The sequence below is a fragment of the Oncorhynchus clarkii genome, chromosome 2 (assembly GCF_045791955.1).
Source record: "Oncorhynchus clarkii lewisi isolate Uvic-CL-2024 chromosome 2, UVic_Ocla_1.0, whole genome shotgun sequence".
Taxonomy (NCBI): Eukaryota; Metazoa; Chordata; class Actinopteri; order Salmoniformes; family Salmonidae; genus Oncorhynchus; species Oncorhynchus clarkii.
This window is the reverse complement of record NC_092148.1, coordinates 56,776,051-56,803,907: the sequence shown is the minus strand read 5'-3', so window position 1 is coordinate 56,803,907 and position 27,857 is coordinate 56,776,051. Positions and strand designations below refer to the sequence as shown.

Below are 27,857 nucleotides of genomic sequence, written 5' to 3'. Positions count from 1 at the left end.
CAGCAGCAGTCCAAACAAAATCCAGAGAGAGGCAGAGAGCACAGCGGAGAGAAGGAAGGAGGACTGTAAACTCCGCCTCCGGACTCGATCATTTCACATTCCTTATTCACAGCCCCTCACGTTAGAGAATATAGAGAAAGGGAGAAGAAGGGCACAAGAAGAAGGAGAGCAAAACGACAATGGCAATAATCAAAACGTCTGAGCTTGACATATCCGATCATAGCGCATCTGCAACGTCGACTTGGGCATGGAGCACTCGCGCCATACACAGAGCTCAGCTGAATGACGTTACACCTGGTTTGAGGACAAAATGAGGGTCATCTTCATCCAGAACGCCGGTTTCGTCGCTGCTTTCTCGGGAGGCAATGACGCTGAAGGTTTCGCCTGTTAGTTGTGAGTTAACGATGTTGGCAGCATTTTTACGGTAGATTATGTGAACGGCCTAGAATAAACGAAAGACTATGAGATAATAATGCCAGTATAGGCTACTACACGGATAACGAGAATAGAATAGCCTGATGTTTAAATAACCTAAATAAAATAAAATATTTCTGGATTGCTAAATTTTGAGCACCATTGTTCATACCCGAGGAGACATACAATCGAAAGTGGATTCAGCTTCCGACATGCATTCGTCTGTCGAATGCTGAATACATATTTAGAGGACTGCAGCCCTAGAATATACCTTCATAGTAAAAAAATTATAATATGCATTGCATTATGTATCAGGCGCGCAAAGACAGGTGATGTCACATGTCTCGTTTATAACCTTTTGCTTTTTTATTTAATCGTATAATAATGACTCACTCTTTTAAGCCGACAAAGGAATGACTAGATGCGGAGAGAATTCTTTGATCAGAAAATAATGAACAAAGGGAGTGATCATTAGACAATCTGAATAATTTCTATGTTTATTACTATAATATTTACGCATTATTCCTTGTAATTTATTTTATTTATTACGACTATTATTAGGCCTATAATAAGTATAACTATAGTATAAATATTTGTAACAAATAGCTTAGTTTAAGATATTTAACCGTGGGAAGTTAGTTTGAATACTTCCCCAGAGATGGAAACAGCTTGTCTCTCGGCCCACCGAGGGCTGACCCGTCCTGAGGCCAAACAAACCCCCACCTCAGTGGGTAAACCATCTAGGGGTGATCTGTCCCCTCCATCGCTACCTGCTGGTCATTCAATGGCAGAGACACCGGCAGCTAGCGATGGCAGTAGGAGAAATTCAGGCTTCAAGAAACACCACCACAAGCATAACCTGAAACACCGCTACGAATTGCTCGAGACTCTCGGAAGAGGGACCTATGGCAAAGTCAAGAAGGCAATTGAACGACACTCCGGCAGAGAGGTGAGACATTTATTTATGCATAGGGGTTTTAAACACTCTTTAGGTATAGGGGTTTTAAAAACCCTGTATGCCTGAGACATCTGTAAAAGTTATTCTTGCGTTTACACAGGCAATCAATTCCGATCTATTTTTCACTAATTGGTCTTTTGACCAATCAGATCAGGAAAATATCTGATGTAATTGGCCAAAAGACCAATTAGCGGAAAAAAAGATCAGAATTGGGCTGCCTGTGTAATTTAAGTCTACAGACCCGAGACGCCCAATCCTGAGCCATAGAAAACATAGCTACAACAAAGAGGCCCCAAATAGCTACTTTGCTGTGCTCTAGACATGTGTGTCTATTTCTCCTATGGGAATTTCCCCGTGCTCATAAGGCCCTAGAGACCCTGGGAATATCTTTAGCACGCGCTGTCCTCAACGATACACATCATTGAAACAGGCCAACAGTCCTCCAAGACACTTCAGCCTACTCACATTGAATGGGCTGGAATGTGCCATTTATTGAGGTAAGGTTAAGAGGTTTCTAGTTTGTCAAACTCAAACTTGAGAGCTGGCCTAGAATAACACCTCTTTTTGATGTTGTTGAAATAATTGAACTGCATGTTAAAAGAATATATCTATATTTTTTATGTGACCTTTATTTACAGTTGAAGTGGGAAGTTTACATGCACTTATGTTGGAGTCATTAAAACTCGTTTTTCAACCACTCCACACATTTCTTGTTAACAAACTATAGTTTTGGCAAGTCAGTTAGGACATCTACTTTGTACATGACACAAGTCATTTTTCCAACAGATTATTTCACTTTTAATTCACTGTATCACAATTCCAGTGGGTCAGAAGTTTACATACACTAAATTGACTGTGCCTTTAAACAGCTTGGAAAATTCCAGAAACATATGTCATGGCCTTAGAAGCTTCTGATAGGCTAATTTACATAATTTGAGTCAATTGGAGGTGTACATGTGGATGTATTTCAAGGTCTACCTTCAAACTCAGTGTCTCTTTGCTTGACATCATGGAAAAATCAAATGAAATCATCCAAGACCTCAGAAAAACAATTGTCGACCTCCACAAGTCTGGTTCATCCTTGGGAGCAATTTCCAAACGCCTGAAGGTACCACGTTCATCTGTACAAACAATAGTACGCAAGTATAAACACCATGGGACCACGCAGCCGTCATACCGCTCAGGAAGGAGACGCGTTCTGTCTCCTAGAAATGAACGTACTTTGGTGCGAAAAGTGCAAATCAATCCCAGAACAACAGCAAAGGACCTTGTGAAGATGCTGAAGGAAACAGGTACAAAAGTATCGATATCCACAGTAAAACGAGTCCTATATCAACATAACCTGAAAGGCCGCTCAGCAAGGAAGAAGCCACTGCTCCAAAACCACCATAAAAAAGCCAGACTACGGTTTGCAACTGCACTTGGGGGCAAAGATAGTACTTTTTGGAGAAATGTCCTCTGGTCTGATGAAAGAAAAATAGAACTGTTTGGCCATAATGACCATCGTTATGTTTGGAGGCAAAAGGGGGAGGCTTGCAAGCCGAAGAACACTATCCCAACCATGAAGCACGGGGGTGGCAACATCATGTTGTGCGGGTGCTTTGCTGCAGGAGGGACTGGTGCACTTCACAAAATAGATGGCATCATGAGGCAGGAAAATTATGTAGATATATTGAAGCAAAATCTCAAGACATCAGTCAGGAAGTTAAAACTTGGTTGCAAATGGGTCTTCCAAATGGACAATGACCCCAAGCATACTTCCACAGTTGTGGCAAAATGGCTTCAGGACAGTAAAGTCAAGGTATTGGATTGGCCATCACAAAGCCCTGACCTCAATCCTATAGAACATTTGTGGGCAGAACTGAAAAAGTGTGTGCGAGCAAGGAGGCCTACAAACCTGACTCAGTTACACCAGATCTGTCAGGAGGAATGGACCAAAATTAACCCAACTTATTGTGGGTAGCTTGTGGAAGGCTACCCAAAACGTTTGACCCAAGTTAAACAATTTAAAGGCAATGCTACCAAATACTAATTGAGTGTATGTAAACATCTGACCCACTGGGAATGTGATGAAAGAAATAAAAGCTTAAAGAAATAATTCTCTCTAATATTATTCTGACATTTCACATTCTTAAAATAAAGTGGTGATACTAACTGACCTAAGGCAGGGAATTGTTTCTAGGATTAAATGTCAGGAATTGTGAAAAAACGAGTTTAAATGTATTTGGCTAAGGTGTATGTAAACTTCAGACTTCAACTGTAACTAGGCAAGAGAGTTAAGAACCAATTCTTATTTACAATGACGGCCCACCGGGGAACAGTGGGTTAACTGCCTTGTTCAGGTGCAGAACGACTGATTTTTACCTTGTCAGCTCAGGGATTCAATCCACCAAGCTTTCGGTTACTGGCCCAATGCTTCACCCACTAGGCTACCTACCGGACCTATGACTGTGTCTCTTTGACCAATGTCCCTAAACTGTTTTGTTTTTGTTTGTGTCTTGGTGTTGTTTTGGTCAACACTTTCCTGGAGTTTATCCATGACTGGGAGGACAGCAGCATGTCATTGAGTGCTCGTCATCTGCCCCCATGCACCATATTTGGGGACCCATGCACCTCACCTCTTCAGATATTTCTATGTGCTGCATAATTTTACCCATGATCCCCTTTTGGCACAACGAGAGGAAATTTCCTTACGTGTGTTCAGATTCAGAATGCCAGGGGGGAAACTCAGTCGGGTCAACACGTCCCTCTGTGTTCCATAGCTCCTGGCACACGCATGCTTGGTGGGGGCACCATTAGCCCATAGCTCAAATAGCACCCTCACATGGCCTGCCTGGCTGGTGCCATTGCTTTATGGCATCAATGCCTTATTGCAAGTTTTCCAACATTTGGTGAAATGTTTAAGGCTATTATGTTATATCCCATTAATTACCACAGTTTCACCACTTTGTATGTCATTGCCATCTCCACATGCCCTGACATCATTCTAGAGATTTATGGAGTGATGGTAATGCCTGATCCCCATGCATTCCTCCTCTATCAGTTAGCCTGGCCTGCCTTAGTTCTTCAGCCCTTAATGATTCCACTTCAAATAGCAGGCAGCAGAGTTGACCCTGGAACAGTGTGTAGGTGGTAGCTAATTATAAATCAACCTGAACTGTTGCCGTTGAATGTGTCACAACATTATTACCAGTACAAGTGGCCATGGGCCCTTTGTAAATCAACACTTGAGTACATTCAGTTCAGAGGCACGCAGACAGAGATAGAGAGGGTGTGCAGACTGTGGCCCCAGGGCACGTGTGTCTGGCATGGTGCTGTGAGAGTGTACATGACCCCTGACCTAAAGAGCCCCCGGTGTCCATGTGATAGAGATAGCAACAGGGTGATCGTTATGGAATCCCTCTGCTGACCCTGCCCGTATTACTTTCCCTGCCATGCCCCAGCTTCTTTTGCAGCTGGACTAAATGAGAAGAGCAAAAGGGCAAAGAGAAGAGACTGATGACTTGTGTTTGTGGGTTTATCATTGCAGAGAGATTGATTAGATGTCGGGGTGCATGAGAGCATGTGTTCAAGTGTGACAGCCTGTCGACATAGAATCTGCACAACCTTCTGTTGTGTTTGTCGGCTGCTCATTTTGGATTGAACGTCAGTGTGTCTGTGTCCTCATACAGTATGTGTGGTTTGATTTGACTACTGTATGTGTGGTTTGATTTGACTACTGTATGTGTGGTTTGATTTGACTACTGTATGTGTGGTTTGATTTGACTACTGTATGTGTGGTTTGATTTGACTACTGTATGTGTGGTTTGATTTGACTACTGTATGCATAAGGGCTCCCAAGTGGCACATCGGTCTAAGGCACTGCATCTCGGTGCTATAGGCGTCACTACAGACCCTGGTTAGATTCCAGGCTGTATCACAACCGGCCATGATTGGGAGTCCCATAGGGTGGCGCACAATTGGCCCAGTGTCGTCTAGGTTAGGGTTTGGCCGGGCTAGGCCGTCATAGTAAATAAGAATTTGTTATTAACTGACTTGCCTTGTTAAATAAACATATATTTTTTAATGAAAGGTGCATGTGTGCTTACATGCGTGTATGCGTGTCCGTTTTAGTGTGTGTGAGGGAGGAGATGCCTTGCACAAAGGGAAACAGTTGTGGTGACAGCAGTGGGCATTGACACATGAAAGGCCGTCCCCAGCAGGAAATAAGACACGAATGGAAAGTTATTATCCTGTGGGGGGGTCCAAAGCAGAGGGAGGGAGGGAATGAGTCAGGGAGGGATGGGGGAGGAGAAGGGAGGGAGGGAGATGGGAGGAGGGGAGCAGTTTCAAGATAGGGAACCCCATCATAATGGAAGGGGTGGGCTTTAGTTTAGGGGTTAGAAAGTCACATTCATTTGAGTTTAAAGCACTAGATTACCTCACCCCCAAACAATGGATTCACTGGGGATTAACTGGGAGGAGAAAATGACTGAGATTCACTGTTATGGGCTGTAGTTGTGCAGTTATCAGCAGTTTTTCTTCTTCACTCTGGCACTGTGGTAAAAAGATGGCTCAGCTCTCTCAATCAATCATAGGGTCCTCCCTGCTATTGTTAACTCCCCTGACACACACACACACACACACACACACACACACACACACACACACACACACACACACACACACACACACACACACACACACACACACACACACACACACACACACACACACACACACACACACACACACACACACACACACACACACACACACACAGACACAGACACAGACACAGACAGACACACACACAATCTCTCCATCCACACAAATGAACATGATCTAGTGGGGAACTAGTGATGGATACCTCATCTATTTTAATGGGCTGAGAAAACGCCGGTCGTTGTCAGGCTCTAGGGGAGCGGAGCGCGGCCTCTCGCATCAAACACACTCCAGCCTACAGCCTGTAGAGGAGGACGATACCTGGCACAGGGTGGCTGGGCAAGGCCGGCAGGGCAGCCATCTGTGTGACTGACAGTAATAGCCCACCACTTAAAGACAAAAGCAGGGCTGCAGTACTGTAGCCAGTCAGCCAGCTGGCAGGTGGATGATACACAGGCCTGCGTGTTTAATGATCCCACCCACTCCAGGGTCCCAGGGGAGTAAGAGACGAGCCCAGTGGGATGGATGGGGTTTTGTCTGCGCTGTATTGTTGGAATGCTGTCTCTAATAGGTTGACATATTTCTTATTGTTTCTCGTGTGTTTTTCGTGTTGATTATTGCATTGTTGGGTTTTGCATTTGCAAGAAAGGCATTTCACACGTGACATTAAAAACATAACTTACAGTATAATGAGGGTCAAAGGGCAGTGTCTATTGATACTGTACTATCTGCAATACATGCAGTCTAGTCGTCCACAAATCTCTCTAAAAATTAAACCACACACACCACAGTAAGACCTTTGTGTATTTATACATAGGGTTGCACATTCAGTTCCTTTGTTTTGTCTTTGTTTTAGTATGGTCAGGGCGTGAGTTGGGGTGGGCAGTATATGTTCTTTTTTCTATGATTTGGGATTTCTGTGTTTGGCCTGGTATGGTTCTCAATCAGAGGCAGCTGTCAATCGTTGTCCCTGATTGAGAACCATACTTAGGTAGCCTGTTTTCACTCTTGAGCTGTGGGTGATTATTTTCTGTTCTGTGTCACTGTTCGTTTTGTCGTTTTATTGTTTTTGTTCAGTGTTCAGATTCTTATTAAAACAATATGGACACTTACCACGCTGTGCATTGGTCCTCACCTTCTTCCACCACAGACAACCGTTACAAGAGGTGTAAACCTTCTGTGGGAATTAACGGGAATATATGGGAATTAACAGGAATATATGAGAATTAATGGAAATATATGCAAATTAATATTAATACCATTTAAATGTATATGTTTATTGCATTGGATATATTTACCATATCAAATGGAGACAGAAATAAACATTTGACCTTATCATAAGTAGACAATTGCAAATTATTAAATCCTTCCAATGGAAATTTTAAAAAATAATTTCGTTATGAATTTAACTTTAATTAAATGAGTTGACTCTTCACATGGGATGATTTCACTGAACAACAAAAGAAAGGGAATATTGAATAATCCCCAATAATCCATCGCATCTCCCAAAAACGTTTTCAACATACATCTGTAAAATGATAGTCTAGAAACTAAAGCTTTGGTTGTCTTCCTCTCAGGCTTCCATGTCTTCTCCCTGGACCTCCTCAATATCCACCTCTTGAACATCCAACTCTGAGGCCTCATCTTCACTGTCACATTCCAATCTTGTTGAGGATGGCTCGTTGTCAGGCACAAAAAGCCCAAAATTTGCCCGGATGGCCACCAATTTTTCAACCCTTGTATTGGTTAGCCTGTTGCGTGCTTTGGTGTGTGTATTCCCAAACAAGGACCAGTTGCGCTCTGAGGCGGCTGATGTTGGTGGGATTTGGAGGATGATGGAGGCAGGAGGTGAAAGAGCCTCAGATCCACAAAACCGACTGCCATATTGCATCTCCATCCCAAAGCCCTTGGTTGGAAGTGAACTTCGCCAGACTACCAAAAACCTTGCCCTCATCCAGGCCAAGGTGGCGAGACACGTTTTTGATGGCACCATAGGCCTTGTTAATCTCTGCACCAGACAGGATGCATTTGCCAGCATATAGTGCCTTGCAAAAGTATTCATCCCCCTTGATGTTTTTCCTATTTTGTTGCATTACAACCTGTAATTTAAATGGATTTTTATTTGGATTTTATGTAATGGACATACACAAAATAGTCCAAATTGGAGAAGTGAAATGTTAACATGTTACATGTTAAAAATAATTCTAAAAAATAAAAAACAGAAAAGTCCCTATATAAGATCTGGTGCAACCAATTACCTTCAGAAGTGACATAATTAGTTCAATAAAGTCCACTTGTGTGCAATCTAAGTGTCACATGATCTGTCACATGATCTCAGTATATATACACCTGTTCTGAAAGGCCCCAGAGTCTGTAGCACCACTAAGCAAGGGGCACCACCAAGCAAGCGGCACCTTGAAGACCAAGGAGCTCTCCAAACAGGTCAGGGACAAAGTTGTGGAGAAGTACAGATCAGGGTTGGGTAATAAAAAACTGAAACTTTGAACATCCCACGGAGCACCATTAAATCCATTATTAAAAAATGGAAAGAATATGGCACCACAACAAACCTGCCAAGAGAGGGCCGCCCACCAAAACTCACAGACCAGGCAAGGAGGGCATTAATCAGAGAGGCAACAAAGAGACCAAAGATAACCCTGAAGGAGCTGCAAAGCTCCACAGCGGAGATTGGAGTATCTGTCCATAGGACCACTTTAAGCCGTACACTCCACAGAGCTGGGCTTTACAGAAGAGTTCCCAGAAAAAAGCCCTTGCTTATTGAAAAAAATAAGCAAACATGTTTGGTGTTCGCCAAAAGGCATGTGGGAGACTCCCCAAACATATGGAAGAAGGTACTTTGGTCAATTGAGCTTTTTGGCCATCAAGGAATATGCTATGTCTGGCGCAAACCCACCACTTCTCATCACCCCGAGAACACCATCTCCAAAATGAAGCATGATGGTGGCAGCATCATGCTGTGGGGATGTTTTTCATCGACAGGGACTGTGAAACTGGTCAGAATTGAAGGAATGATGGATGATGCTAAATACAGGGAAATTCTTGAGGGAAACCTGTTTCAGTCTTCCAGAGATTTGAGACTGGGACGTAGGTTCACCTTCCAGCAGGACAATGACCCTAAGCATACTGCTAAAGCAACACTTGAGTGGTTTAAGGGGAAATATTTAAATGTCTTGGAATGACCTAGTCAAAGCCCAGACCTCAATCCAATTGAGAATCTGTGGTATGACTTAAAGATTGCTGTATACCAGCGGAACCCATCCAACTTGAAGGAGCTGGAGCAATTTTGCCTTGAGGAATGGGCAAAAATCCCAGTGGCTAGATGTGCCAAGATAATAGAGACATACCCCAAGAGACTTGCATCTGTAATTGCTGCAAAAGGTGGCTCTACAAAGTATTGACTTTGGGGGGGTGAATAGTTGTGCACGCTCAAGTTTTTTGTTTTTATTTCTTATTTGTTTCACAATAAAAAATATGTTTCATCTTCAAAGTGGTAGGCATGTTGTGTAAATCAAATGATACAAACCCCCCAAAATACATTTTAATTCCAGGTTGTAAGGCAACAAATAGGAAAAATGCCAGGAGGGGAAAATTACTTACGCAAGCCACTGTACTTGGGGTCCAACATGTACGCTGCGGCATGTATGGGCTTCAGGCAGAAGTCTTTGCGCTTTTTATGTATTTCAGAACTGCAGTCTCCTCTGCTTGGAGCAACAGTGAAGTGGGCAGGGCAGTATGGATGTCTTCTCTTACATCTGCAAGTCTGAACAGACAGGATGGCATTGTCTCCCTCAATCTGTGCAATGGCTACTGCTATAGGTTTCAGGAGTTTCAGGCTGCTTACCACTCTCTCCCAAAATACATCATCCAGGAGGATCCTCTTGATGGGGCTGTCCATATTGGCAGACTGTGATATGGCCATTTCTTGGAGAGACTCCTCCCCCTCCAGGAGACTGTCAAACATGATGACAACACCCAACAGGTGTTGCTGGGCAGCTTCAATGTGGTGCTCTTATTCTTCTCACTTCTTCTTCTCACTGGTGAGGTAGATTGCTGCTATAACTTGATGACCATTCACATACCTAACCATTTCCTTGTCTCTCTTGTAGAGTGTGTCCATTGTTTTCAGTTCCATGATGTCCTTTAGAAGCAGATTCAATGCTTGAGCAGCACAGCCAATGGGTGTGATGTGAGGGTAGGACTCCTCTACTTTAGACCAAGCAGCCTTCATGTTTGCAGCATTGTCTGTCACCAGTGCAAATACCTTCTGTGGTCCAAGGTCATTGATAACTGCCTTCAGCTCACCTGCAATGTTGAGACCGGTGTGTCTGTTGTCCCTTGTGTCTGTGCACTTGTACAATACCGGTTGAGTGGTGGAGAGGATGTAGTTAATTATTCCTTGCCCACGAACATTCGACCACCCATCAGAGATGATTGCAATACAGTCTGCTTTCTCAATGATTTGCTTGACCTTCACTTGAACTCTGTGGAACTCTGCATCCAGCAAATTAGTAGATTAAGCATGTCTGCATGTTATGCTGGGCGAAGAACATTCCGAAATCTTCTCCAATACACATTGCCTGTGAGCATCAGAGGTGAACCAGTTGCATACACAGCTCGAGCAAGACATTCATCAGCATTTTTCTGACTACGTTCCTTTATTGAGTCAAAAAAACTTCTCATTCCAGGAGGACCATGAGCTGTTGCTATCGATATGGTGTCTGATTCATCATTTCACCTCGAATAGAAGCAGAGGGACATTTGTCAGAGGTTGCTAGTTGTGAGTGATGAGGGAACGTTATGCACTTGGCCAGTTGATTCTGCATCTGTTGCATTCTTCACATATGATTTGGCACAGTATTTGCAAATGTATACAGCTTTTCCTTCTACATTAGCTGCAGTGAAATGTCCCCACACATCAGATAGAGCCCGTGGCATTTTCCTGTAAAGAGTAGAAAACAATTGGTAAAAAAACCCAAATACAATTCAATGTACAGATAAATAGTTAAGTAGTTACATTAAACAACTCCTTTGAAAGATACATGTTTTAAAACGAAACATGTATGGAAACAGGTGAATTAACACTCCTCAGTTAGCAGGCTCAAGCAAGCTAAAACCCACATGGTAGCAAAAACTAACTAGCAGAAATTGTTAACAGGTTAGAAATTATTTAAACACACTTTGCTGTAGGCTACTATTTACTAGTTAACAAAAAACAATGTATGTGATATAAAATATATTCACCCAGTATTGTAATACAATTTTACCAGAAAGCATGTAGTTCTTGGCTCAGACAGTGTAGTAGTGTGGGCTCAATAGCATCTCATTAGTGTGCAAGATCTTGAGAATCAGCTGCACATGTGATGGAAGAGTGCACTGCACATGTGGTGGAGGAATACACTGTGCATGCAGAGGGTTGCAATTCCATTGAATTGGTGATAGTTGAACCAAAATATGCCGCAAGACCTAGAATTGCCTTAGGTGTATCCCACAAAAAGGTTAATTGTTATAAGCTACATTTTTAGACGAATTTAAGCAAAATTCCCCAAATTCCCGAGCTTAAATTCCCATGGAAATTTTCCAGAAAAATTCCGGAAATTTACTGGAAAGTTTCTGACCCTTTGCAACCCTATTTCTACATCACCATCTCCAAGTAGAGTGTGTCCTGTATTGTACTTCTATAGGAACTGAAAGATCCCGGCCTTCAATGAAAAACAGCACAATTGAAAAACGGACCGGCAGTGCAGGCAGTGTGCTGCTTCACATAAAGACAGACTGGGGACTTACGTTCCCACTCATGGTTTAGGATTTGGCATGAAGTGAATACAGTACTAATGCTGTTAATAACAGCGGAGGTACAACACTTAACCAATAGAGACCAGTGACTAACTAAGACCTAAAGACTACCACTCAGAGTGTGGAAACAAAACAGGGCCTTTCCTTGTTTATATTTACATCTTTTTTTATTCTATGTAATCAAGTCATGCTCTGGATGAGGAGAGTTATTCTGGTTGGGTTATTTTTATGAATTTACACAGTAATTAGCTTGGCACACTGAGTGTGTGGTTTGTACTGCTGCCTGGCTCTGGAGTAGAATTGGCCTCCACTGTAATGGACCTCTCTCTTAGTAAGGAAAGCTTTTGTTGTCCCTATGGGCTAGCTAACAGAGACTAGGGGGAGGCCAATTAGGAGGAAGTCTCTGCTGACCCAATTTTTTTTTTTACTCTTATCCAGAGCAATTATGGTTAAGTGCCTTGCTCAAGGGCACATCAACATATTCGCCTAGTCTGCTTCACCTAGTCTGCTTGGGGATTTGAACCAGCAACCTTTCGGTTACTGGCCCAACACTCTTAACCACTAGGCTGCCTGTCGCCCATGACCTTAGGCCTCTGGTTTGTCGTTTTTACAACAGATGTGGGTGTAAGCCTACATACTGTACGCCGTGTGTAAGTGTTTGTGGGCGGCATGGTGTAAATCAACACAATACGTTGGCCTGAAAGTGTGTTCGTTTGGCACTTGCATCTACTGTAATGTCTTCACAGGCTAGTTGAGAAGGTTCAGCTCATCAATCCACTCCCCCTGCTGGCAGGCACACACACCGCCCCCGAGCTGCAGTTGCCATGGAAACCCACAGCCCAGAAACTCCCTATTCTCCTTGATGTTCTACCTGATATGTCCATTAGACCGGAGTCAGGCTAGAGGGAGTCGCCCCCGCCCCACTCCACACACATCACAGACTAGATAGACCAAGCCCCTAGCACCAGCTGTCTGTTAATACCAGGGTGAACACTCCGTACAAAGGAGTTCTCATTACTGCACCATGCGCCAACGCTGTTTCTTTCCACCGAGAGCACCTTCCTTTTCTCCTCTAAAGAGACGGGGAATTACACAGCAGGAGCCTCTGATGACCGAGTCTCAGTGCCTCTCCTGTCTGTGTTGACTGGCTGAGTGGAGAGCAGAGGTCACAACGGGTGGGTCACTATGGGGCTCTGGGAAGGAGGGTCAAAGAGTGTTCATTTAGATTATGTTATGTAAGACATACTGTATTTTGCGAAGGTCAACAGGGCAAGCATTCTGGCTGTCCAAATGTCTTTGCTGATGTACGTGCAACAAGGTGTCTGTGATATGCTGTGTGGGTGTGTCGACTCGCGGTTTGGCCTGCGTTGGTTTAACATCACAATCTCTTTTGTGGGTTTGATTTGACCTGCCCACTAATTTTTCACAGTAGTCCACGTCAACTGACCAGAACACGTGTCTGTCCTCTGTTCCCCAGGTGGCTATCAAGTCCATCCGGAAGGAGAAGATCAAGGAGGAGCAGGACATGGTTCACATCCGCAGGGAGATAGAGATCATGTCCTCCCTGAAACACCCCCACATCATCTCTATTTACGAAGGTAGGGTGTCTGTCTATATGCGCACGCTCACACACACAGCTTTCAATCTCTTCCTCCTTCCCCTTCCTGGTGCTGCTCTAGGATTGCCATGTTATGGCAGGCAGATGTCATAATACAATCTGGACCTGTGGGTTTTGAGATGTTATTCCTCTTCTGCTTCTCTGTCTGAGCCCAGTGTCTTTCAGAGAGTGTGTGGACACGTGCGTGCACGTATGTGTGTCGGTGGGGGGGGGGGTGTCCGTGAGGTTTTGCCTCTCTCTCCCACATCTGAGAGGTCTCCTCTTGTGTCTTCCGCGGTCTCAGGGCCATACATCTGTTAGTGCTTAGAGAGATCTCCAGCTGGGAGCCAGACTGAGACTGAGGAGAGTAGGAGGGAGAGCGGGAGAGCGAGAGAGCGAGAGAGAGAGAGAGGTAGAGAGAGAGAAGTAGAGAGAGAGAGAGAGGTAGAGAGAGAGGTGTAGAGAGAGAGAGAGAGAGAGAGAGAGAGAGAGAGAGAGAGAGAGATTGCCTCAGTGGTTAGCACTCCATTAGAGAGAAGGCTAGCCCTGAGCCTGACTCCACAGATATGCACAGGGAGGAGAGGCCCTAAGCTCACGCTAACGCCACATCCATACAGTGTATCAGTCCCACTAGACAACCCTCCAAGACACAAAGGCTTCACTCATGTCTTGTGTTGCATATTCACTCTTTTGACTTGACCCCACACCTCCGTTTGAGAGAGGAATTGTGATCAACAGAGAATGTTGATGCAGCTGACATTACCTTACATTTCCAATTCAAGTTTGAAACGCCATTTCAAAGGGCAGTTAAACAATGAGTCAACATCAGACTAATGCCTAGTACCTATTTCTATATCCCAAGTCGTTCAAAAACAGTTTTCTCTGCCACGTCAGAACTGTTGTGCCACTTCGCCTAACAACAGTGCCCAAACCGGTTGACTATGACTGTTCTGATTGGGTTCAAAGTCTACCAAACCCCACGTGTTGGTGACGAACAGTCAAACAGAGACATTTGTCATGGGAACGGGCCAGTCGTCCGTGAGTGTTGTGGTTATTGTTTTTTAAATCCTAGTTTGTGTGTGTCTGAGAGGTTGATTAGGAGAACACTTCTATAAACCAGCTTACAAGGAGACGGGGTGCTGCTCCCCCCTATGCGTGTGCCGTGCAGTCAGACCCGCTGTCTGCTACCAACACTTGCCAGTCGTTTCTTTGGAGAGGTTGCCTGGTTTCTGGTGTTTCTCTTGTTTACTGTTGTGGGCTGGCCCCCGCCCAGAATAGCGTTGCAAATGTATAGACACACACATGTGTATCCGGCAACGCCCGTGTCAACAGCTAACTGCTTGTGTGAAACAAAGCTGAACCAGATGTGTAGTGTTGATGGATTTTTTTTTTTAAATATATTTTTCTGCCTCCATCAGCGGGCCTGCGAGCAATTGAAGCACATTTGCTTGTCACTTCCAGCATAATTCATAACCTCATAACTCAATTTTAAGGGAACAATTTCAAGACAAGTCTTCCTGAAGCAGTCAATATGGTCCATTCCTTTGAAATGGTATACACAACGGCTGTTTGTGTAGTGTTTTGTGTTTTGTTCCCTAGCGAACTTAAAGGCTGTAAAACAAGCCTGGTGTGACAGGGACAAGCACCACCCCTCTCTGGTTTAGAAAAGACAGGACTTTAAGAAGAGGGAGATTTCTCCTACTCATTCTCTGGTTTGAATGGAAACTGCTCTGCCTTATGACTACTGTACATTGCCCTCCTTGTGAAATATGACAAAGCACTAAATGTCCATGTTAAAGGCCTCTGTCAGACAACACACATTTGAACACACAAAAGTAAATGTTCTTTGTAACTTCACTGTCCCCTGCGCTCCGCCGAAGTAGCGATTTAAGCGTGACTCTCATGTTAACAGCTCAGGGGGCTAGGCCCTAAGCTGACCAAGCAAAGTCCAGGGCAGTGGGACAATAGGTGCTAATTAGTATGATCTGAGACCTGCTGGCCGCGGAACAAAGAATCAATGAGTGACAGACGAAGGGGGCAGCTAGCTAGCGCTACCCAGCCCAGCGGGCCGTGGATAACAGGCCTCCGTTATGTGAACCAGGTAATTATCCCTGTGAATCTTGGGGGGCTGGCTCTCAAACGGACCCCCGCCACGGCTCGCTGGAAGGGTCGTCCCGGGTCGAAGCTTTGTCAGCCAATCAGATCCGACCCCCAGGACAGCTGGCCCGGTTTCCGTGCTGCCTGCCCTGCCCGGCGGAACAGCCAAAATCAGGGAGGGTTACCATCAATCAGCATCAACATGTTTTTAACCACAGGATTATTCTCCGAAGGGGAGGGGGAAGAAGAGGGTAGGGGTGGGCCTATGAAGGGGCTCGCTCATGGGTGACTAGGTCTCCACCCTTGGAGCCCCTGTTGTGTGGGAAAATACATTGACAGTTCTCATCCCTCACATGGTGCACTGCTGTTGGCACGGCAACATGCCCTGGCGGTAGACGTAATGATACATGGGAGGCTAGATAGATAGTGGTGGAACAGGTTGTCCTGTGTCTAGTCTGTAGGGCGCTGAGGCTTCCTATCTCTTCTCCATGTGAATAGGGCTTAGTGTGGGGGCTTGGAATGTGGGAGAGAGTGGTGAAAGTTAGTGGCATGATGAGAAGTTGATGATTTACTGTCCAGGTCAAGGCAAGAAGACACTAAGGACCTTCTGTTAACTAGGCCCCCTCCTGTATTTATTTTCTATTTTACTTCTTCCCTTCTCTTCCCTTTTCTTCCTTTCTTTACTAGTTTCTTCTAGTCTCGTCCTCTGTCATGTCCTCTTCTCTCTTCTCTTCTCCTCTCCTCTTATGTCCTCTTCTCTCTTCTCTTCTCCTCTCCTCTTATGTCCTCTCCTCTCATGTCCTCTTCTCTCTTCTCTTCTCCTCTCCTCTCCTCTCCTCTCATGTCCTCTTCTCTCCTCTCCTCTCATGTCCTCTTCTCTCCTCTCCTCTCCTCTCCTCTCCTCTTATGTCCTCTCCTCTATTCTCATGTCCTCTTCTCCTCTCTCTCCTCTCCTCCTAGGTCCTCTCCTCTCATGTCCTCTCCTCTCCTCTCATGTCCTCTCCTCTATTCTCATGTCCTCTTCTCCCCTCTCTCCTCTTCTCGCCTCCTAGGTCCTCTCCTCTCCTCTCCTCTCCTCTCCTCTCCTCTCCTCTCCTCTCCTCTCCTCTCCTCTCCTCTCCTCTCCTCTCCTCTCCTCCTAGGTCCTCTCCTCTCATGTCCTCTTCTCTATTCTCATGTTCTCTTCTCTCCTCTCTCCTGTCCTCTCCTCCTAGGTCCTCTCCTCTCATGTCCTCTCCTCTCCAAGGCATTTGGCTGATTACTAAAACACCCCCTCCCTCCCAGAAGTGTTGTTAAGACTCAAGCCAGACACATGAGGTGGGGTTGGTGGTGATGTAATGTAATCAGAGATGCAACGTGCTCTGGAGTTTGAACACAACCAGTTTGCTGTGAATCTGGCAGAGGTTCTCATCTAGATGATATTCAACATGTCCACTGAGAAGATGAAGTAGATTTTTCCACAAATGTTTTGTGATGAAACCTCTGCTTTGAAACAGATGGTATCTGTCTGTGTCCACGCTGACTGAAACAGATGGTATCTGTCTGTGTCCACGCTGACTGAAACAGATGGTATCTGTCTGTGTCCACGCTGACTGAAACAGATGGTGTCTGTCTGTGTGTCCATGCTGACTGAAACAGATGGTATCTGTCTGTGTCCATGCTGACTGAAACAGATGGTATCTGTCTGTGTCCACGCTGACTGAAACAGATGGTATCTGTCTGTGTCCACGCTGACTGAAACAGATGGTATCTGTCTGTGTCCACGCTGACTGAAACAGATGGTATCTGTCTGTGTCCACGCTGACTGAAACAGATGGTATCTGTCTGTGTCCATGCTGACTGAAACAGATGGTATCTGTCTGTGTCAACGCTGACTGAAACAGATGGTATCTGTCTGTGTCCACGCTGACTGAAACAGATGGTGTCTGTCTGTGTCCACGCTGACTGAAACAGATGGTATCTGTCTGTGTCCACGCTGACTGAAACAGATGGTGTCTGTCTGTGTCCACGCTGACTGAACCAGATGGTATCTGTCTGTGTCCATGCTGACTGAAACAGATGGTGTCTGTCTGTCTGTGTCCACGCTGACAGAAACAGATGGTATCTGTCTGTGTCCACGCTGACTGAAACAGATGGTGTCTGTCTGTGTGTCCATGCTGACTGAAACAGGTGGTATCTGTCTGTGTCCACGCTGACTGAAACAGATGGTACCTGTCTGTGTCCACGCTGACTGAAACAGATGGTATTTGTCTGTGTCCACGCTGACTGAACCAGATGGTATCTGTCTGTGTCCACGCTGACTGAAACAGATGGTGTCTGTCTGTCTGTGTCCACGCTGACAGAAACAGATGGTATCTGTCTGTGTGTCCACGCTGACTGAAACAGATGGTATCTGTCTGTGTGTCCACGCTGACTGAAACAGATGGTATCTGTCTGTGTCCACGCTGACTGAAACAGATGGTATCTGTCTGTGTGTCTACGCTGACTGAAACAGATGGTATCTGTCTGTGTGTCCACGCTGACTGAAACAGATGGTATCTGTCTGTGTCCACGCTGACTGAAACAGATGGTATCTGTCTGTGTGTCTACGCTGACTGAAACAAATGGTATCTGTCTGTGTCCACGCTGACTGAAACAGATGGTATCTGTCTGTGTCCACGCTGACTGAAACAGATGGTATCTGTCTGTGTGTCCACGCTGACTGAAACAGATGGTATCTGTCTGTGTGTCCACGCTGACTGTGTCCATTCCACTGCTTCTGCCTCCTCCAGTGTTTGAGAACAAGGACAAGATCGTGATCGTGATGGAGTACGCCAGTAAGGGCGAGCTGTACGACTACATCAGTGAGCGCCGGCGCCTGAGCGAGAGAGAGACACGACACTTCTTTAGACAGATAGTCTCTGCTGTGCACCACTGTCATAAGGTAAGATTCTGTAGAGAAACACACACACACACACACACACACACACACACACACACACACACACACACACACACACACACACATACACATACACATACACACACACACACACATACTTCTACTAATCAGACGCAGGGCGAAATATCAGAACCGTGTGCCTATAAGCGTATATATCCCTCACATTGTCAAGCAGTCTGATGTATTAGCTATGCTTTCCTTGGCCTCTTGGTGTTTGGGAGGACAGATTCAATGCAAGCCAGTGTCACCCATAGTGTGCTGAGCAAACCCAGCCTCTGCCGTGGTTCCCTGGGTCCTCATCTGCGGTCATGTCTCTCCATGTCCCTGGATCACCCCTTAGCTCAAACCGGGACACACACTCTCCTCCTCTCCCCTCGACCATGGTCCTCCAGAAAGGGTGGATGTCTGGCTGCCCCCCCATAGTCCTCATCTCTACAGCTGGGATAGGATGATGTCATCCTATCCCAGGGGTGATATAGTGTGGTTGACTGACACAGGAAGGAGGTGCACTGTGAGAGGGCTGATTAGAGACACCTCCCCCCACTCCAATCAGAAGCATGTGAACAAGTGTTCCCTGTCACTGCTAACCAATTGAAGACGCACAGCACAACACAGAACCCGGCCACAGCTGTAATGAAGTCACCCCATCACTTCCAGATCTGAAATGGCTGCATGTGTTTCCTTTCCCTGTGTGTACCACATGTTAGTGCCTGCCTTGAAAGGGCCACTAACTACAGAGTTGTTTTTAATCCGGGGCTGTTGTGAGAACATGATTTATCTGGGTCTGTAATTACAGGCTCTTTTTTTTTATTGTGACACATTCGAGGGAAAATCTCTGCAGATGTCAACACAAAGACGATAGAGTGTGAGGCAGGGAAATGAAACAGCACGAGACCAATTGGCCCACTCTGACTCTATCCCCTGAGAGCAACACAGGAGTTTGGTCTCTGTAAATCACCACACCGTCAGGAAGCAGATTGAACTGCGAACGAATGGCCCTCTACTGTACCGAGCTAGAGACAACCTATGGACTGTTTGTCTTTCACAGAACGGCGTGGTGCACAGGGATCTGAAGCTGGAAAATGTGCTACTGGATGAAAACTGTAACATTAAGGTAAGAAAGAGTCATTTTTAATCAGCTCTATCAACCTGGCTTGTGACCTTGGAGCAGAGTCTGTAAATGTTTAACAGAGTCTGTAACTTTGAATAGAGTTTAGATATGCCGGTGCTTGAAGGCGTCCTTTCTGTCACCTTGTCAGTGCCATGAGACTTTGAATGACCTTTGTTATGATGTTTTACCAAACCACTATGATGTTCTGTCTCCGTCTCCCCACCAGATTGCTGACTTTGGGCTATCCAACCTCTACCATAAGGACAAACTGCTGCAGACGTTTTGTGGCAGCCCGCTCTACGCATCACCGGAGATAGTCAACGGAAGACCCTACCACGGCCCAGAGGTAGGGACTAGGCACCACACAGGTCAGAGGTCACAGACAGGACACAATGAGACTGGGTTTCTTTTGTCCCTGGGAGAAGTTATTACTAATCTCCAGGACCTGGCACTGTGGAGTGGGAGTCCCAGAGCTAATAGAGAGATAGTGGTGTAGGGAGGGAGGGAGGGAGGGAGGGAGGGAGGGAGGGAGGGAGGGAGGGAGGGAGGGAGAGACAGAGAGAGAGAGAGAGAGAGAGAGAGAGAGAGAGAGAGAGAGAGAGAGAGAGAGACAGAGAGAGAGAGAGACATTAGGTCTCCTCTTTGATGGGATTACACCCCAGTCAGTTGCTACTCCCAGCAACTCTCACATCCTCAGTGGGAGGCCTCAGATGGTGTCTCAGCTCCCTTTGAAGACTTTAAACTTCCAGACTTTAGCAGTTACACAGACAGGCCCAGTAACTTCATTGCCAATGAAATTGTTTGGTTGAGAAAAGGGAGAAAGAGTGACAAAATTGCCCCAAACTATTTATTGACTAATTCCAAAGTAATTGTTCTTCAGGGCGTTTCCCGAATTGCAAGAAGTTGTATTTTTAGACCAAAAAGTCCAATCATTAAATGTATATAATTCACTGTGCAAAAAAACTCAACAGAGATTGTAATTAAAATGGCAGAACGCAGTTGCGGAAAATCCACAAATTACAGCTGACACAAAAACAGAACACAACAATGGTACTCGCCCTGTCTCACCCTCCCAGCGGCCCTGCCAGCCGACCAATGACAGAGAGGTCTCAGTCAGTGAACCAATGACAGAGTGGTTTCAGGGTGAGGCATTCCTGGCTTTGGCCCTAGAGGAAGTCCAGTCAGTGTGGAGCTGCTGGAGCAGCCCTATCTACTTTCCTGTGCCCTGACAGTCAGTCCCTGACAGTCAGTCCCAGACCTCAGTCCCAGCGCTGGGCTGGCTATAACCCCGTGGCCATCAACAGCCAGCCACATTCCTCCAGGAGTCTTGTCCTTCCCTTCCCAAGCCTGACGTCTGGCTAATCAGTGGCTGGCAGTGTGTCTCCTGAGATATGTCAGGGCCAGGATATCACAGCTCTGCCATCTCTGCTGGACTCATTAACCACCCTCCACCCCCCCCCCCCCCCCCCCCCCCCCCTATGCCCCAGCCACTGGTCTTACATAACCCATTTACTAAGAAAGCCACATTGCATTAGGTTAGTGGTCACAAAGCGCAGGCTTCTGGCTGACACACAGACAGAGACAGAAAGTAAGACAGAGGGAGAACTGGTTCTATCTACATGGAAACAAACTGGCACACTCCCGACTCCACACTCTGGTGTTTATCACTGTTTCTATGGCTGAGAGGATGGAGAAGGAAAGTAGGGCCAAGAGCAATATGGTATAGCTGTGCGGTGCTTACAGTGTTTCAGCTGTTGCTACACCATAGCTACGTCGTTCCAGTTCAGACACAGTACACTCCTTGTTAATGTTTTGATGATCTGTTGCTAACTCAGTAATGGCATTGAGCCTCATTTATCAGTTACTGGAAATTGGAAAAGGGAAATGTGAGATTCCTTTTGAACTGCGTCTCCGGTGACTGATTTAACTGATTGATCTCTCACGTTGAGTCTCTCACGTTGAGTCTATCTGATCCTGATCTGTGTAGGGACCTGTGTATTGACACGTGTGTTTGTATTGCTGTAGGTAGACAGCTGGGCTCTGGGGGTGCTGCTGTACACCCTGGTCTATGGGACCATGCCGTTCGATGGAGGAGACCACAAGAACCTCATCCGCCAGATCAGCAATGGGGAGTACAGAGAGCCCACCCAGTCCTCAGGTGCAGAACAAAACCCTCAACCTACACAGTCGAAGATCTAGTCTCCCTCTATGTATACACCCTCTACTCTACACTTTTAGAAAAAAGGGTTCCAAAAGGATTATATGGCTGTCCCCATAGGAGAACCCTTTTGTTTCCAGGTAGAGCCCTTTTGGGTTCCATGTAGAACCCTCTGTGAAAAGGGTTCTATGTGTAACCCACATGAGTATTTCTACCTGGCACCAAAAAGTGGTTCTTACTGGAACCAAAAAAGGGTTCTTCAAAGGGTTCTCCTATGGGGACAACCAAATAAACATTTTAGGTTCTAGATAGCACCTTTCTTTCTAAGAGTGTCTTCAGTACACTGTCTAAGTCAGGGATAGGCAACGTGCGGCCATGCGCCCCGCAGCCCCCCTTTTGAAGGCCCTCGGATAAATCCCCCCCCCCCCCCCCCCAACTTACTGTTGCGAGTTAGAATAGTAGAATACACATGGTGCAATTTTGAAATTTGGTTGTGTATTAGCAGTTTTCTTTTGTTTTATGTCAGTCACTGATAGTCAGTCAATTAGCCCGTGTCAGCTAAAATTTGCTAGCTTGCTAAAGTAATTTAGCAGCCAGCTATCTAAACTTGTTATCATGGTCAAATTACCGGCCGGGGGGCCCCATTTGATATTTTTTGTCAGTCTCACTCAGATATCATATTAAAAACTGCAAGCATTCATCTCCACCCTAAAGCAAAATATGTAGAATTGCATGAAATTGGCTATAAAACAACTCATTTGCCTCTCTGCCCCATTTCAAAATGAGTAGAAATGCATGAAAAAAGTTATACAATGTCTAAATCTTCTTTCTGCCCCATAACAAAATGTGTGGAATTTAAGCAAACTTGCTTTAAAACGGCCACATTTACTCTAAGCCCCGTGGCAAAATGTGTACAATTGCACAAAATGGACTCTAAAACGTACAGAACATTTCTCTCCGCTGTAAAGAAGTGGGGCCACTAACGTTGCCCGGCCCTGGTCTAAGTAGAACTATTATTAGATAATACTGTAGCAACAATAAAACCCTGAAGTGTAACCTGTGCTGTGCTCATATCCAGAATGTCAGTCTATGCTCCCCTCCTGTTGCCCCTCCCAGATGCCCGCGGTCTGATCCGTTGGATGATGATGGTGAACCCAGAGCGGCGGGCCACGGTGGAAGACATCGCCAACCACTGGTGGGTCAACTGGGGCTGGAAGAGCAGCGTGTGCGACTGTGAGACACAGCGGGACAGCGGCACCTCCTCTCCCATGCTGGCCCGCTTCATTGACTGGCAGAACCGTACCGAGCCCCGGCCGGGAAAACCCACCACCCTGCTGCCCCTGGTCCTCCGCCAGCGTCCCAAGAAGTCCAAGAAGGAGAATGAAGTGGGGGATGGGCCCCACGGTGGAGGGGAGGGGGACAAGCCAGGGCTGAAGAGGCCCAAGGGGATTCTCAAGACCAGGGTGACGGAGGAGCAGCGCTCACCCAGCCTGGAGGAGGTGGAGCTGGGGAGTGGTGGAGCGATGATGGAGCTCAGGCCAGCCAAGGGAGAAGGAAGCTGCTCTAGCCCCGACAGAGAGGAGGAGGAGGAGGAGGAGCCTGCCCTGGCAGGGGGCTCGCCAGCTAAGATGGTGCCCAGCCTCCCCAAGAAGGGCATTCTGAAGAACAACCAACAACGGGAATCAGGGTACTACTCCTCCCCGGAGCGCAGCGAGTCCTCCGAGCTGCTAGGGGGCGCCACCATGTCCCGGGTCACCACCTGCAGCTCCCCTCCTAGGAGAGTGGTGGGGAGGAAGGGCATCTTGAAGCGCAACGGGAAGTATTCCACCTACAGCGGCCCTCCCTCAGCTGGTGCTCTCGGGGAGCCTTCCTTGGCGGGTGACTCAGGCCTGTCCCGTAGCCAGAGCCGTCCGTCCAGCATGGTGTTGGAGGACGACGTCCTGTCCCCCAGTTTGTCCCCTGACTGGCCCCCCACCGCCCCCCACCGCCCCAACATCAGGGCCTGCGTGTCAGCCGAAAACTTGCTGCAACTGGCCAGCTTCAAGGGCTTCCAGGCGGCCCCACCGCTCCACGGGTCAAAGTTCAGCCGGTCCCCCAGAGAGCTGGGGTCCCCGGGGGACAACGGCAGCTTCTCCCTGCTGGGGGACCTGGACGACATGACTCAGGTGTACCAGCAAGCCCTGGACATCAGCAGCAACCTCACCTAGCCGGGGAGGGCCCGGGGGGGAAGAGAAGAGGCAGCCAGCTGGCCAGGCTGAGGCTATAACATCTGTCTCTGTTGGTGTGTATGTACATGAATGTGTATGTCATTGACAACCATTGACCAGTGTGTTGCTGGGATAGCCTGCCTACACTTTTTGGGAGGTTATTGTTTTCTTTCCGGGAATTGAATCCTTGTTAGAAACTATATCATACACACACTGATACATACACTACTATGCACTTCTCAGTCAAAGGAAATTCAGTTAGCAGGGTTTTCAAACGATGGAGAGAGAAAAAACACTGGCACGAGAGAATGCCACCCAGCCTGCCTCCTCCAGCTGCCCGTAGACTTTGCTGTATTCAAATGTTTACATATTCAGCAAAAGGCAAGTTAGAATCACAATTGCAGCAACCAGAAACTGGTTGGCTCTCGAAGCGAGCCATGAATTGAGTTGGAGTTTAAAAAAGCACCTTAGAACTCACACAGAGCACATGTTTTTTGGGATCTTTTACTTCCTGTAAAAAACAAACCAGGGTCTTGCGCCAAAATAACTGACAATGTTAATTATTTATTCATATTTGCGTAGATTTTAGTTGAATAGAAAACTGGTGGGTTCTGGCAGTACTGGAAGAGTCCAAAGCTCATTGTCTCCAACCCTTTGTGTGGATTGACATATATAATTATTATGTTACCCATTAAAATGAAACATGTATACATGATATATTAATATGGCCGCATAAGTAAAACATGCAGCTATGTATATCACCATAAAAGCGCATGTCCTATAAATTAGCATATGGTATTAGGGAATATGTAGGAAGTGCCTTTTAGATCTATATAAAATTATGTATGTCATTTCCTGAAAGTGGAGAGAGATGGTTGCCAGGCCAACCTGTCACCAGTTGTGCTGTTTTGATTCATATACATGTGAATGTGGTGAGAGAGACCCAGGACCTTAATGGAACCCACAGCAGCCTATAGCCTTACACAGTCACAGGTCAGGAGTCACACAGACCTAAAACAGCAGTTTAGAGGAAACAGTCCCGTCTCCGTCCCCCAAAAAACACTGTCAGGAACAAGATCCAAGCCCAGAGAGATGACAGTCTTAAACAAGCCTTTTCATGCAGTGCTTTCTTGTTTTTTTGTTCCCCCATAGATGTGTCAGCAGTTTGGGGATTTGGTTTAAACACACGGCCTGGACAGGCGAGCTGGAGGGGTCTGGAGCTGCTCACCTTAGTGAAGGTAGATGGCTCAGATGCCCTCTCATAGCCCTGGAATGTTCTTGGCAAATAAACAGCCATGTCTGTGGTTGTTTTGTCTGTCTGTCTATAGTGCTGGAGTTGCCTTTGGTTTGAGGACTTCTCTCTCAATTGGCATAACTAGGCTACAGAGTCATACCAGCTGGAAATGGCAAAGAAACCCTACACTCTTAGAGAAAAGGTTTCCAAATTGGTTCTTCAGCTGTCCCCATAGGATACACTTTTTTGGCTCTAGGTATAACCTTTTTTGGCTCTAAGTAGAACCCTTTTGGAACCGAAAAGGGCTCTTCAAAGGGTTATCCAATGGGGACAGCCGAAGAACCGTTTTAGGTTCTAGATAGCAGCGTTAATTTTTTCTAAGAGTGTCCATGTCATGTGTAGACCCACACAATGCTCAGGTTGTTATTTGTGGATGTTATAGCCTAGTTCATTTTGAACCCAGGCGCCCCCTCCCACTCCACAAAGGGCTAAGCAGGAGGATTTGTTTCAGTGCTCTAATGACACAGCACATTCCACAGACAATGGCTGGAGACGTGTTGGTGCGGGAGATGTTATCGGCACCTGGCAGGGGGGGTTCTGTGGTGTGTGTGCTGTCAGGCCTCCAGCTGTGTGTACAGGGCCATTATGTCAACTTAGCATAATTAGCCAGCTATTGTTTCTATTAGAGGAAAGTAGCGTGTAGCAGAGAGGAAAATGATGGTGGAGTGAAAGTGAGAGGTAGAGTGTAGTAGAGGTTTGAGTGGGAAACAAGTGTTGGAGGGAAAGAGAAATGTTCCTGGTGATGGTGCGATTTGAGAGGCCTTTCCTGTTGGAAAGGGCGAAAGAGTTGAAGGAAACAGATATGTAGACTAGTGAAAGTGACATAGAGAAAGTGAGTTCGGAGTAAAAAGAAAGGAAATTGAAAGTTTTTTTGTGTTTTTTTGTGGGTTTTTTTTAACCAAAGATGAGAAGAAGCTTCAATGATTCAGGGGATGAAATGGATTGGGTTCTGTATGTGCCCCTGGAACTTTTAACCATAGATGGGGAAACCCCATCTGAAAATGACTTCATTTTACAACAATAATAGCCTGGCAGGCTTTTGTTATATTTCTACTTTAGTGTTAAGGATTTGTTTTAAGCCAAACGCTAGAGGCTGTTAAAGAAAGTTGTGTCAAGTTGTGTTCTGTGGAATGTGTTTGTGTGGCGTGTTTAGAATGGCCTTAGTGTGCAACACATTTCAACCCTGGGATGGGGCGTCAGATCTGTGACTGATACTTCCCATATATTATCAGAACATGTGTATGGGAAACTATAGCAACCCCCAAGCAGCAGAATGAATATGTTGAATCTTGTCAAAAGTCTGCTGGTGCAAAGTCCTGGGTATTGATTGAAACGACAGACCCGTTCTGTATTATATTGCATTTAATTGCCCTTTGTATTGCCTTTTATTGTCAACTGGATTTACAGTGATCAAATTATACTATGTTAGTATTTTGTTTCATTACGCTTCTGTTTTTGATTCTCCAAAATATAGAAACTTTATATTGCTTTATGTTATGGCAGAAAGTATTTCTTCCCTGAGTTTGGCCGTAAGAGATCAGAGGACTGATCTGACGTCAGTGGGATCAGAATATTCCCTCTGTTTTGGTACACCTGAGGGGTGAGAACAGCTGACCTAAGATCAGTCATATTGCGGTGTTGTACCTGTGAACTTACATCACGTAGATAGAGAACAAACTGTGTTATAGAGCCTGGTGACCCAACCACAGAGAACAGGGCCTTGTACATTTGTACACTTCCAAAGAAAGAGGTGCCCATTGACACCCCCCAAAAGGGAAATCCATGGCCTCTTATTATGTCCGTGACCTCTCTAAAATGCTAACACATAGCATAACACGGGGATAAACACATACTTGTAGGTGCCATCACATTGACAACCACTTGTTTGACCCCAGACAAGTCATGGTAAGACTCCATCTGTACCAAAGCAGGGAATTCCTAAACTAAGGGAGTGATATCAGGAGAAAAAAAAAGAGGAAAGAATCTGATTAAACTCTATCTGCCAAACTGGAATTAACTGGTGCATATCCGTTAGTAGCAGAAGGTCTAATCATAGGGAAACCTGACTGGATAATGGTATTAAGACAATAATAATAATAGTATTATTATGTTATTTAAGTATTATTTTTGTTACGGCTCATTCTTTTTCTTGGCTGTTGCCATGGTTCTGATTTTGATTTGGTATCAGTTGGTGAACCTGGACTGCCAAGGTGCTTTAAGTTGAATGCCCTTTCTATATTGTATGATCCAGGTATTTCTTTGTTGATAATGCTAATTATTATCAAGGTGTTTTTTTTATACTTGTATTTATTGGCGATTAAGCCATTTCATTTGATGTATAAAGCTACTCTGTCCATGCTTTGGCCTGCTTGGGGATGTGTTCATAACGTAAATGGAGAGATGTCATTGTCTGGGATACAGCCTTAAGGGAGTGATGATGTCTCATTTCATTGTGAAAGCATTGGTCGGAGTATGTGTTTTGGGAGTTACAATCTGATTTCATCGTGTATGAATAAGTCTCAAGACATTTTCTGGTGAGGAACCAAACGCCATGTGTCCCTCTACTACAAACCGTCTACTGTAGTACTGTACCAACTCAAATAAATGGATCACGTCAAAGAA

General features: G+C 45.7%; 1 protein-coding gene across 2 annotated transcripts; it reads left to right on the top strand.

Annotated features, from left to right (window-relative positions):
- LOC139370359 (NUAK family, SNF1-like kinase, 1b) lies at positions 1–27,857 on the top strand. 2 transcript variants are annotated; one of them, XR_011627131.1, is made up of 8 exons: positions 34–1,363; positions 13,308–13,428; positions 18,296–18,447; positions 19,514–19,579; positions 19,803–19,922; positions 21,602–21,734; positions 22,851–24,015; positions 25,094–27,851. XR_011627131.1 is itself a non-coding variant. In XM_071109794.1 (7 exons), exons 1-7 carry the CDS (start codon positions 1,073–1,075, stop codon positions 23,939–23,941), a joined length of 1,974 nt encoding a protein of 657 aa, XP_070965895.1. In that variant the 5' UTR covers positions 1–1,072; the 3' UTR covers positions 23,942–27,857. The 2 variants fall into 2 exon arrangements, 1 of the variants encoding a protein (XP_070965895.1); XM_071109794.1 differs by having other exon boundaries at positions 1–1,363; positions 22,851–27,857.

Coding starts and splice junctions, on each gene's coding strand:
- LOC139370359 (XM_071109794.1), top strand. CDS start 1,073: ATGGAAACAGCTTGTCTCTCGGCCCACCGAGGGCTGACCCGTCCTGAG. Junction 18,448..19,513: donor CTGTGCACCACTGTCATAAG/GTAAGATTCTGT, acceptor TGTCTTTCACAG/AACGGCGTGGTGCACAGGGA. Junction 19,580..19,802: donor ATGAAAACTGTAACATTAAG/GTAAGAAAGAGT, acceptor TCTCCCCACCAG/ATTGCTGACTTTGGGCTATC.